General features: G+C 61.7%; 1 protein-coding gene across 7 annotated transcripts in view; it reads left to right on the top strand.

The window, feature by feature from the left end:
* The window catches only part of TEX264 (testis expressed 264), a 27383-nt gene extending 15458 nt beyond the window's left edge, over window positions 1–11925 (top strand). For all 7 annotated transcript variants that reach the window (XM_011364668.2, XM_011364671.2, XM_011364673.2 and 4 more), the window contains 2 exons: window positions 7905–8073; window positions 11349–11925. In XM_011364668.2, coding sequence (XP_011362970.1) covers window positions 7905–8073; window positions 11349–11641 — 462 coding nt within the window. In that variant the 3' untranslated portion in view covers window positions 11642–11925. The remainder of the gene's footprint in view (window positions 1–7904; window positions 8074–11348) is intronic.
* The last annotated feature ends 405 nt before the right edge of the window (window positions 11926–12330 follow it).

The following is a 12330-nucleotide window of genomic DNA, read 5'->3' as shown; positions in this document are numbered from 1 at the left end:
GCGTGTGAGAGGTCCCTGAGCGCCGTCTGCAGCAGCTGGCGGGGGAGGTCATTGAGAGTGTTAGACTGGCAGCCACACCTCCCTGCGCCTGACTTCCTGTCGGCAGGATCCACAATCTCCATAAAGCCCCTTCCCCTTGGCCTCTGCTTTCTGGGAGTTGGGGGTCCTGTGATGTTTGGGCATCTTCTCCTGAGTTGAGAGACCCAGGGCGTTGTCCGAGTGCAGGCCGGCCCTGGAGGTCAGGCGTTGGCTCTTTCTCCGTAGACTTGGGGAAAAGCTGGGGCACTAGGGGCAGGAGAGCTAGTGGACAGAGCTCGTCTGCTCTGTCTGTGCGTATTAGCTATTCAGCTGAGCAAAATGTCACTTACCCGACACCTCCAACATGCCATAGACTTTGCTAAGCTCTTTATATGCTTCATCCTGTTTTATCATGGCACCCAAAAAGATATTCCATAAACGTTTGTTAAATGAATAATTCATACACTTATGATTATTGTGTGGAACAGTTGAGTTGATGGGGTTGTCCTACCAGGGGTTTAAAGTGGACAGGGACCCCAGACCATAGTTCCCAGACTGCTCTAAGCAGGAGCCTTGGGGCCGTGCTGAGGTGCCCCCTTGGCTGGAAGCCAGGGATGGGGCCTGCACGCGGACCCTCGCCTGCTTCCCCTGGGGTGGCTCTGCTCTGGTTCGGAGAAGTTAGTGACTGCGCCGAGGCGCTAGGAGGACTTCCTTTATTGAAAATAAAGCTCAGAACCTCCCCACATTAGCTCAACAAAGGTGATGGACATGCAGAGAGAGAGGACCCCAAATTTCACATCCCGCTGGGGCTTCCTTACCTGGATGCCCACTGCTGGGACCATGCTGCTCCTCACTGGCATCCTGGTCCTGGGGCCTGGCAGAGTGCTGAGGCAGCCGGGAGCAAAGGGCAGCAAGAGTCCGGCTGCCCGCCTCCCCGGCAGGCACTCGTCAAGGGGGGCCTTGGCAGCTGTGCGGGCACAGGGAACAGCTGCTGCAGATGCCTTATTGGGCCTCCTGTCCTCACCCTCAGTGAGGTGGAGATGGCTCCGTGCCAAGCTTTCCTCACTGGGGCTCCAGGGCCAGCTCACCTGCCAGTGCTGCCACCTGCTGATTGGCTCGCCCCAGCTCAGGGAGGAGGGCGCTCAGCAGTGCCAGGACCTGGGGCTGAGTGACGAGCCCCCAGACTCTTTCCTCCCTCGTATCTCCAGCCACCAGGCTTCGCCATGCCCAGGGGATATGAGGCGGGGAGGGGATGGCTTCACTGGCACAGGCAGAGCAGCTTTGCGGGGGGGGGGTGTCCGGGGCGGGGGGGTGGCATATGCGCTGAGCGTTCTCCAGGTGGGAGGGCGGTTCAGGCAGAGGCGCCGGCTTGGGCGAGGCTTATGTATCTGTTGTGGTTGGAGTACAGGGGAGGAGCGAGAATGTGGGCCCAGGAGGTGAGGCTGGGTCCCGTAGGCTCCAGGGAGCCACTGATGCTGTCTGAGCAGATGGGTGATTGACCTGTCCAGGCGGGGCTTTGGAACAGGCCTTGAGCACAGGGAGGTGGGCGGAAGAGCCAGAGGCCATAGCCGAACTCTCGGCGAGGTTAACAAGTTAGCTGAGAGTAGCGCTGATCCCCCCAGGCCAAGAGGGGACCCCACCACGCCCCTGCATGTTGGGATGTGGAGGGCTCGCAGGAGGCCAGGCCCCTCCCCTCTGCCGGCCTAGGCCCTGGCACCTGCTCCTCGGCCCCTTTGGCTTCACCCCTCCCCACTCCCCTACCCCAGGAGTGAAAACGCAAAGCCAGCCTTTGCTGGGGCGGGCGTGGGAGCTACCACTCTCAAAATACCAGCTCGATGTGGTAGCTTGGCAGCCCTGCAGGACCCTGGGGGCTGAGGCTTGTCTGGATGGTGCCGTGGGCTTGGCCGTCACCATCCAGAGGGAGCCTCTTTCCCCAGGCAGATGGGACTCAACAGGAAAATTTCTGTTGCTCTTCTCCAGAAAGCTTGGGATTCCGGGATCGAGGAGGGGGCTTGTCCTGCAGAGCAGAGCACCTCTGCCCTTCAGCAGAGCCCTTGGATAAGGAGAGGCCAGCGTCCAGCTGTGCAGACGGGACACCCGCGGCTCCAGGGGAAGGGCCTCCCTGAGGGGCGAGCAGAGATCAGAGGCGCCAGTCTGGCGTGAGGCGTTCGGGCTCCTGCACTCGCCCACCTGTCCTTGCCCTCTGGCGCGCTCTGGTTCCTCCGGCTCCCAGGCGCTTGGCTTCGTGGCTCCATCTGCACCGAGCAGCCTTCCCGCTGCTGGGTAATCAGTCAGCAGCATTTCGTCACTTGTCCGGACGGGGCTCCAGGTCCTTGACTGCGCAGATGCTGCAGAGAGCAGCCGGGCCCTGGAGAGGGGCCCGTGGAGCCTGTCATGGCAGCCGGGCTGCCTGGGAAGCTGTGGTCCCCTCCCACAGGGAGAATGGTGGGGTCCCAGGACAGAGCCCCCCAGCTCCCCATGGAGTGCTAACTCTGCTCCTCACAAGCCCAGGAAGGCCATAGCAGGGCTGAGCTGGGGTCGGGTATGGGCCGCCTGGGCCCTGGGGAAGAGAGTCTGAGCATGGCTGTAGGGCCAGGGGATTCCCGGTCCACCCACTTACTAGGGCGTGCAAGGGCTTGTGTCCCCTGTGCCTGCTTAGAGGAAATCACCCTCCCCTGCTCCTCAGTGCCCTGGCCCACCCTGGTCTCCCAGAAGTTCATGGGCAGAGTAATAAACGCCGCCAGGGACCCCCCCAAGGGCCGCCCAGGGAGCCAGGTCCTGGGCACGTAGGGATGTGAGCACAAGTGTAAATTGCATGGCGGCTGCCGACTCGGAGGTGAAAATGAAAAGTCTTCAGGCAGCGGCAGCAGCAGGCACAGCGGGCTGGGGTGCCAGCCACAGCGGACGCCTCCCTCCTCACTACCCCCGCACCCCGTTCCCCTTTCTGCAGTCTTCCCCAGGCTCCTGCCATTCAGGGGGGCTCCTAAGTGGCCCTGGGCTAGACCCGGCCCCCAGGAGGCCGTCATTGCTCGCGTCCATTATCTTTCCTAACTGTCTGACTAGCATTTATAAAAATGAGCCGTGCTTTGTGTTTTCTGATCTTAATATCTGTGGTAGTTTCTCCATTGATTTTTGGGGGAGTTTCAAGTATATAATTGTCTTATCTTTAAGCAAGGGTGTTTTTATTCATCTTTTCCAGCTTCTCAGTTCTTTTGAGATCCTCTATTCCAATCTCTTTATCTTATAGTTGGGGAGGTTGAGATCCAGGGAGAGGCCCCCCATCCGCCAGTAGCTAGGCCGAGGCTCTGGGCTCCTGAGTAGAGCTCTCTCTTCCACCTCCTGCCCTGTCTCCGCTCTCCCCGATGGCCCCTTCTCACTCTGTCCTCTGCCTGCCATTTTCAGAGCTTTGGGGAGTGTGCTCAGTAACCCTTTTGCAGGCTCTCCCTGCTGGCACCGCAGGGCCCCGAGAGCTGTCTCCTTCTGTCGCCTCCCACCCCGCAGACAGGTTCAGGTTCTGGGCCGAGGCTGTTGGGAGGCCCAGTGGGAAGGAGAGGGGGCCAGGGAGGGGGAAGTTGACAGAAGTTCCAGAGCAGAATAATAACAATGTGTCACATTCCAGCCACTACCCCTGCTGTGCCTCCCCATCACTTTGCACGTGCAATGCAGGCCAGCTGCCTAAGGGGCCTCTAGGGTCTGAGCCCCGCTCACGGGGACTGCTGTGTGCAGGCGGGTGTGCGTCCATGTCTGTGTAATTAAAAATCAGCATGCCTCGCTTCACCCAGCGAAGAGATGCCACCACCTCGGGTGGGATGCAACAGCTGTTTGCTGGCTGCGCGGCTGCCCAGCTGTCCAGCCTGCCACAGACGGATGGGCCGGGCTGGGCAGCTCGGGGTGAACAGAGAGGGCCAGGGCCCCCCACCCCAGTGGGCCGGAGGTGGCAGTGGAGATTGGGTGGAGATGGACACAGCAGACCTCATTCCTTTCTGGGCCTAGAGCACATGGAGGAGATGCGTGACCCAGTCCTGGGCCTGCACTCGTTACCGCGTCCTTTTGGGGGTTTGAGGTCACGGAGCTCTGAGTAGCCCAGGAGTGAGACCCACTCTCCATATCTACCCGGGCCTGACTCTTTGCCCCCGACACCTGCCCGAAGCAGAACGCCAGGCGAAGGTAGTTCAGGCCCTGTCTCCCCGCCCTCCACTCACTAAGCCCTCCCGGCGGGGCGGAGGGGCGCTGTGGGCCTGTGGGCAGCCTTGGCCCAGCTGCTTGGCCCAGCTCGTCCCCCACTCGGGAGGTGAGCACCACCTGAGGCGAGGAGGGGGTGTCGTGGTGTGTCCCTGTGGTGGCCGAGGCAGTGGCCCTGTGGCACTGCTTCTTCCTTTGCCCGCCAGCACCATGGGGGGTGGGGTGAGCCAGTGTGGGTGCAGGGGTGGGGGGAGTGCTGGTGACTGAGGTCTCCTGGAAATCCCTGCATTGTGGGCGGTGTCCCACGTCTCCCCTTTGTTTCTGTTTGTGGGAGGTCCAGGTGGGAGGGGAGCCTTGGAGCTTTGGGGACTAGAATGCCTCTATCCTGTTTGTAGCAGCTCCAGGTGGCACCTTGGCCTGATGAGCTGGCTTCTTCCTGTTAGATGGGGAGGATTGTGGACATCCGCATCTCTTCCACCGTAGAGAGGGGCCCAGTGGTCCCTCTGAGTCTGCGTGTGGGAGGGAGTTGCCCTGGGCTCTGGCATCATCCGATGGCCAGTGGCTTCAGTGGCCAGAGCAGGTTCCCTTGTCCTGGTGATGCTTCCTCGGGCCTCACCTGGCCATGGGAAAGGGTGTGCCCAGGGCTGAGAGGACTCCATGTCCCGTTCACCAGCAGTCCCAGCCCAGTGTGGCGTTGACCTGGCGTCCTTGGCTCTTGGCAGTCTGCTCTCTGAGGGCTCCCTGGGGCTAGCTGAGGGAGAGGCAGCTGGCCTCGCCTTCCTTCAACAATTTTCCAATACTTACCGGCTCATCGACGTGCAGCGGGGCCCCGAGAGCTGGCCCGAGGCTGCCCTCGCTTCCCGAGAGGGGAAGGTCTTGTCCTCTCCCCCAGTCACTTAGGGACAGGGGGTATGGCCAGTCCTGCCTCTCACCCTCCATCCCCAGCTACCACTGGATTCACTATTGCTCAGTGAGCAGAGCACAGAGACAGGTCTCCCAGGAGAGGCTGCAAGGACATCCGTGAGCCCGTCCCATGCCCGTGGGCCTGGGTTGGAGGTTTGTACCTTTGCCTTCTTCCTGCCCCTTCTCTTCTGCCCCCAAGTCTGAGTTTTGACAGGACCTAGCGTGTGTTAAAATGATTTGGGGCTGAGCTGTCAATGAGATTTTAATTAGCTTCGTGCCTCCCTCCACAGAGAGTGCCAGGGGCCTCCAGGTGGTGAGGGTAGGGCCGGGCTGGCCTTTGGCATGAGGCTGTCCCTCCAGGGGCCTGGGAGCAGGCTTGGGCAGCGGTGTTCCCTGTGTGGGGTGCTGCGAGGAGGGGGGACTGGGCAGGGAAGGAGGGGTGCGTAGCCAGGCCACCGTTTTCTCTCCCTCCTCTGTTTTCCCTGTTCCTCCGTTCTCCCGATGGCTTTGAGATGAAGGCTACAGCAAGGATGGAGGATACAGTTTCCATGGCAACGGGGCTGTCCACAGCCAGGCAACTTCAGAGCTGGGCTCTCCGGAGGAGGCAGATGCGCAGAGCAGCCGCAGAGCTGCCTCCCGCCTGCCAATGAGGGGGCTGACAGAGCAGGTGGCAAGGGTGGCTGCCTGGTGCGGCCCACCGTGATGCCCAGCTCGGAGGGGAGGTGGAGAGAGCACCGTTCCCTCTTATTATCCCTGTGACTTCCAAAAGGGGAACCAGGCAGGCGGCCTGAGTGTTGGCAGAGGTTGGGGTAGGGCTCCACTGTCCCCGGAATTTCTGGGTGAGCACAGGCTCTGGTTCCTGGGAGCACCCCCAAAAGCCACCTGTCTACAGCCCTCGAGAGATGGGCCACCAGGTAACTGATGGTCATGAAGGGGCCTTCCCTTTGGATGCTTGGAGTGCCCAGGGCATGGAGATGCTGGCGAAGGTCCCGTCCTGATTGGCTTTGGGAGGCCTCTTCCTTTTTCTTCCCTCTGGCCAACAGGGAAGACCTGACCCTTCGGAGGGCCACCCTGGCCCTGGTGACATGACCCATTTCATTGAGTGGGGCTTGGGTTCGGCAGATGCCCACCCCCAAGTGCTGGCATTAGAACGGCCCCAAAGCCGGGTAGCTCCTGCCTCCCGACGTGTTCTCGGCCCACGTCCTCCTCAGGACCAGGGCTGGTGTGAGTGCGTGGGCAGGTGGGGAAGCGGAGGCAGCCATCGGTGTACCCAAAGACGGGAGGGGCCAGGGGTGGGCTCCGGAGATGGCCCAAGGAGCACCCCAGGCTGGCAAAGAAAGATCAGACTCAAACTGTTAAAAATGATTTTCCTTCACTGGCCCCACAAGTGTCTGGGCTAGGGGGTCCCACTCTGCGTTTGAGCACAGGGAGACTTAGGGTAAAAGTCTTCGCCTGGGTCCTCCGTGGAATCAGGCCGAGCTGGCCTGGCCATCCGCCCCCACGTGGCCTAGATGCATCCTGCCTCCAGCCGGCTGCTGAGAGCCCTGGCCGGAGAAATCTTTTAGGCTTATTCTTTCCTCTCTCCTCCCAGGGGCTCTTTTTCACCCCTCTTCACTTGCTTTGATTAGAGGGGAACCCTCAGCCTAGGCTCGGCCAGGCAGGCGGACGAGCGGAGTCCTGGAGTGGCCTCTCCCCACCGGCTGCTCAGTGTCTCATTACCGCTAAGTGGAAAGCTCACTTCAGAGCTCGTGGTGGGAGCCAGGCGGGCGCTATAAATAGCCATCTTGTGAAGGTTGGCGGGTGAGCGGTGACAGGCCAGGGGCCTTGCGGTCATCTTAGTGGGTAATTGCGCTCTACTGTAGGAAGGGGCGGGGCTCAGGAGCAAGCTGCAGCTGACCCTGTTCTGACTGTCTCTGCCTCGGCCAGCTCTGGCGCCTCCCCACCCACACGCGCTGCGGGTTGGGGAGCTTCGGGCTCTGCGTTCAGAGTCGTGGAGTGCCTGTCTCAGAACTTGGGACCCTATCAGCTGGTACTTCAACCCGCTGCGGAGTCGAGGATGACGACCTGTGTTAGACATACCTGTTCTGCTTGCCTGTCCAGCCTCGGGGCTGCCCCTCAGCCGAAATTATGGCCCCGTGGTAAGAAGGGCAGCGACCCAACACATCCGATAGTCTCGGAGGCTGGCATAGCCCTGAACTTGCAGTGGGGTGGGAGGAGAAGAGGGATTTAGCTGGCCTGGAACCCCTGTCCAGGACTTGTCAGGAACGTGTCTGCAAGGGCAGGGCCTGGAGGCCTGAGGGTCAGCGCGCTGGCCTCTCCTGGTGTCTGTTGGTCAGTTGGTCAGTCAGTGTTGTCCAGGCTGGAGAGGAGGTCTGGGGTCCTGGGATGGAAGTTGTGGCAGGTCACATCTTGGCTTGGCTTGGGCTCTTGGGGCTGTAGTTTGTGGGGTCCCTGTCCTGGAGTGACCCGGTATGCTAAGCTCCATGGCTCTGCAAGACCAGTGCTTTCTGACACAGACACACACGTAGGATTGGCAGTGCCAGGCTCTGGGGTTCTTTTAGCTCCTGTCCTAGGACATTGTCCCCAGGACCCCTAGATCCTCAGACCCCTGCCCCCCTGGAGTGTGGGGCCTGCCCTTAGGGGCTCCGTGTGCCCCCTCAGCAGGGCTTTGCAACTGGAGGGGGATTGGGGCAGCAGGCAGAGTCCCCTGGGACCCGGCCATGGTCAGTTCCTGGGGCCACTCGGGGACCAGCAGGTCAGGGGCCCTGTGGGGCTCATCCTTCCCCTTCCTCCCTGACAAGGAGCGGAAGCTGTGTGCCCACCCTCGGCTGGAGATCTACCAACAAGACCAGATCTACTTCATGTGCCCACTGGCACGACAGGGAGACTTCTATGTGCCTGAGGTGAAGGAGACAGAGCGGAAAAGTCGGGGGCCTGCCGAGGCCAGTGACACGCAGGTGGACGACACAGGTACGGAGGGTGGGGAGCGAGGCCGGCCTGCCTGGAGCCCTCTCTCCGGGTGTGCGGGACGTGGTCGAGGAGGCTCCTCCTGGCTGGGCTGCACTGTGGGTGTCCAGTGTCCACCCCAGGACTCAAAAGCAGAGTTGCCTATTCCCAGACACGTGGGTCCACGTGTGTGTGGGTTCGTGCATGTTACTCCTGGCGACACAGACGCAAAGATTCTGCCCGGATTCCCTTCAGAGGCAGCAGGAGTAGTACCCTTAGGGACACAGATCACAGACAGCTGGGTGCTCGTGGTGGGTGGGGACTGAGGCTGCTCGGGAAAGGCGTCACTTGGGTGGGCTCATCAGGAAGTAAGGTTGGCACTGGATCTGGAAGGTAAGAAGCGGAAGATGTTCTCCTGCCCCCCGGCATGGGGTCCCACCCAGAGCCAGCCGCCTCCCTGCCAAAGAGCAGCCGGAGAGCGGGCAGAGGGGGCCGCTTCGGTGCCCAGCCCCTGCCACTGCAGCAAGCCTTCGCGCCCTAGGTCTTGGCCAGAGGATGCTTGCCCGCTCCCAGCCCTACCCCCGTCATGACCTCTTGTGACCATGGGCTGTCCTCATGGGTAACATCCCGAGGAGTCGCAGGGGGTCCGACCCTCGGCTGTGCCGGTGGGGCCTCTGTGAGTGGAGGCCCGAGAGCTGGGGGCGGTGCAGGCCAGTCTGGGGCGGTGTCCCTCTTCACTTCCTTCTTTAGGAGGCTCCCTCTGTCCATCCAGCCTTCAGCAGCCAAGGTCACCCCAGAGAGGCATGGTTGGCAGGGGTGGGGGTGCCGAGAGGCAGTCTCCACTCCCTAGGGGCTGTGTCCAACACAGTTAGCTTCATCTGCCACTTAATTACCTCCGTGGGGCACTGCTCCCACCCGCCTGGCGGTACCCGGCAGACACTCTTCAGTGTCCCTACTGTGGGCACGGGGTGTGTCACAAGGTCAGCGGGCCCAGGCAGTACTCATTGCAGGAGGGGGAGAGCACCTTGGCCTTCCTTTGACCTCTCTCTGCTGCCTCACCCCCCTCTTTGGCCCACCCACCCAGCCTCCCTCACGCACAGTGCCTGCCGGGGTGGCAAAGGACTCCTTGGCACCCGCCACAGCCGGCTGCAGCCAAGGCTCCCACACCCCTAGCTCTTGGCCCTGTCCTCCCCACCAGCCCGCCCGCCCACTCCCTGGTGTGGGGGCCGCGAGATCTGCCCCTCTCTGACAGGGCCTGTCCTGACACCCGGGGCGGACTCTGGGAGTCTGCCTGCCAGGTGCATGCCACTTACATGGCAGTGCATAGTGGGTGCCCAGCCACCCAAGGCTTGGCCTGTCCCTGCCTCCCTGCTGGGGCCCCTCTCAGGCTGGGAGGTGAAAGGGGGTGATTAGCTGCCTTGTGCCTGTTATTACATTGATGTATTATTTAGCTCCAGGGAGGCGATGAATATTTGATCTCCTTGCACTGGCTGTGGGCAGCAGAGGAAGTGGGACTGGGGTGAAGGTGGCAGCTTCATTCCCTGCCCCAGCAGCCCTGCGGGTATCGGTACCCTGGGACAGCCCCAGGACTCGGGGACTTCCTCCTACGTAGACTGGTGGGACTGGAGGGGCGCCGCTTCCCTGCCTTGTGCTCCTTTGCCAGAAGTGTCCACATGTCCCTAGGGGCTGCCCTCCTCCCAGCATGCTGGGCCCTGGCCGGAGGGGGAGCCCCTGGGTTCTTTCCTCTGATCACTTGGAGCCCAGGAGCTGGGAGGCGGAGGAGGTTTTCATACCTGGATCCCAGCCAGCGGGCAAATGGGCAGGAAGAACATGATGGTTTAAGAGGGCCAGGCCCCCTCTTTTGCTTCTTCCAGGCTGGCAGCCCCTGGGACACTGATCATCATTTAAGGGTCAAATGAGGGGCAGGTGTCCTAAGCCAGGGTGAGTGGGAACCACCCCCAACTCTGGGTGTGGCCCAGGCTGTACCCTGGGAGCCATGACTGGGGTCCCAGCAAGAAAACTGAGTAGCCTGGCGCTTGCAGAGCAGAGCTCACTGTGCCTCTGCCAGTAGGGCCCAGGGAACATCTTCTTGGGGCCAAGGGGACTGGACAGGGAGCAGATCCCAAATCCCCCCACCCCCTTCTAGACCCCAGCTGAGGCTCAAAGTTCCAGGACAAGTTCAAAGGCCAAGCAGTCCCCAGCTGCGCCTGGCTGGGGGCTCCATCGCCATGGAGACAGGGTCTGGGGAAGCTGGCCCCTTCATCTTCTGTGATGTTCAGAGCTGCCCCTTCCCGCTCTCACAGGAAGGCAGGCACATCAGCCTTCCCACAATCCACAGTCCTACGCACAGTAGGCCTGAGCTCCTGGCCCCTCCTTGCCACCCCAACTGCTGTCAGTGCCTCTGATCTGGGGAGAGGAATTGAGGGGTTGCTCCTCAACAGGGCAGAGGAAGGGCCGCTTCCTGGGGGACATGTGGGTGTGGGAGGGACAGGCTGGGGGGGTCTGGACCCTCAGCCCAGCTCAGCACTGTGTCAGGGTTCTCCGGCTGCCAGTGGAGTGCTCCCTCGGTCCCCTTCTGCTGCTTAGTGGCTCAGGAACCAGCAGCTGTTGGGGGTGAGCAAGGGCTCCTCTGGGTGACCCAGGCACAGAGGAGAAAGCCCTTAAAGTGCTTCATCCCAGCACCCTCCTTTGGGGCAACTGATTGGGGATCTCTCAGGACTTCTTCCCATTCATGCCCTAGCCTCTCCTCAGATGGGGGCTCAGCATGGCCCAGAGGTGGGGGCCACTGACTTCCTGGACAAGCTGCTCCCTGGGGAACCCTGCATAGGGGGAGGAGGGCAAGGGAGGAGGCTTCCTGGTCCATTCTGTCCTCACGCCTGTGGGCAGTGTTCTGTAGCTGGCCATGGACAAACGTGGGGGTGGAGGAGGGGCCACCACTCGGGTCTTTGTTCTACCCTCAGCCTCTCACCTCGGGGCTGAGTGGTCCTTAATGGACTTTGGTGGTGGGGGGAGCGGGGAGCAGCAGGCTTTGTGGGAATGCAGGGAGCCGGGGGGGCTGATTCGGGGCTGATTCGGGGCAGGGAGAGACATGCACAGCAGGCTGCCCTCCTTCCCCTCCCCCCCTCGCTCACCCCCAGTCATTGCAGCCCCAGTCAGGGCAGAGGGCAGCTAGAATGACCCTCCTGAGCCTGGGGTGCCTTTATTATTCATGAGCTACCGGGCTGGCCGTAGAGCCTCCGTCTCTATGCGAGGAGGGGGTGGGGGTCCCAGCTAACCTGTGCTCCCTCTTCCTGGCACAGGAGCTGACACAGTGAGTGACACGAGTTCTGTAAGCCTGGAGGTGGGTCCTGGCAGTCGGGAGACTTCAGCTGCTACACTGTCCCCTGGGGTGAGCAGCCGTGGCTGGGATGACGGTGACACCCGCAGCGAGCACAGCTACAGCGAGTCGGGCGCCAGTGGATCGTCCTTTGAGGAGCTGGACCTGGAAGGCGAGGGACCCCTGGGGGAGCCAAGGCCGAGTCCTGAGTCGGAGCCCCTGGGGACCCCCAAGTGGCCCCGGGAGCTCAGTACCCCTGAGAAGGGCGAAGAGTAACCCATGGCCCACGCCCTCCTTTGGGGCAGTCACTGAGGAACTGAGTAGACTCTTCAGCCCTCTTCCTCCTTCACCTTCCGGCCAGGCTGGGACCCCGACTTCCGCCGCCGGCCTCTAGCTAAGCCTTCTCCTCACTGCCCTCCTGGCTCCCAGGGCCGGGGAGGCCGTGGACTGTTTTCTGCAGCCAGCCCCTGGGCTGCTGCCTCTGTTACATCTTTTTTCAGATTCTCATTGGAGCTTCCAGGACTCGGAATAAAACAAATGATTTTCTTGTTTCACCTGGATTTGGGCTGTGCATTTGTTTGTTCTATCTTGGGGAGCCCTGTGCAGACAGGCCGGGAGCAGGCAGGGGCACCCCCAGCCTAAGGAAAGGAAGGAACAGGGCCCCGTGCCCTTGAGTGGGGGGAGAAGGAGGTCTGGGAGGCCCTCTGCTCCCTGCTCTGTGGCCCCCAGTGGACAGCTGTCCGTCCATTACAGCAGTCCCAGAGGCTCCCCTGAGCGGCTGGAGAGCAGGGCAGGGGGCATGAGAGCTGAGCACGCCCGGGTGGGAAGCTCCCAGGCCTTCGTCTGCCTCCAAGGGGTGCCTTTGTGTCTGTGGCTCGAGCGTGCCTGTGCTCATGCTGGCATCTGCCCAGCAGGTGAGGACATCTCACTAGGCTGGTTGGTATCTGCGTACTGCCTGTGTACAT

Source organism: Pteropus vampyrus, unplaced genomic scaffold (assembly GCF_000151845.1).
Source record: "Pteropus vampyrus isolate Shadow unplaced genomic scaffold, Pvam_2.0 Scaffold100, whole genome shotgun sequence".
NCBI lineage: Eukaryota > Metazoa > Chordata > Mammalia > Chiroptera > Pteropodidae > Pteropus > Pteropus vampyrus.
This window is presented reverse-complemented; position numbering and strand designations above follow the sequence as displayed.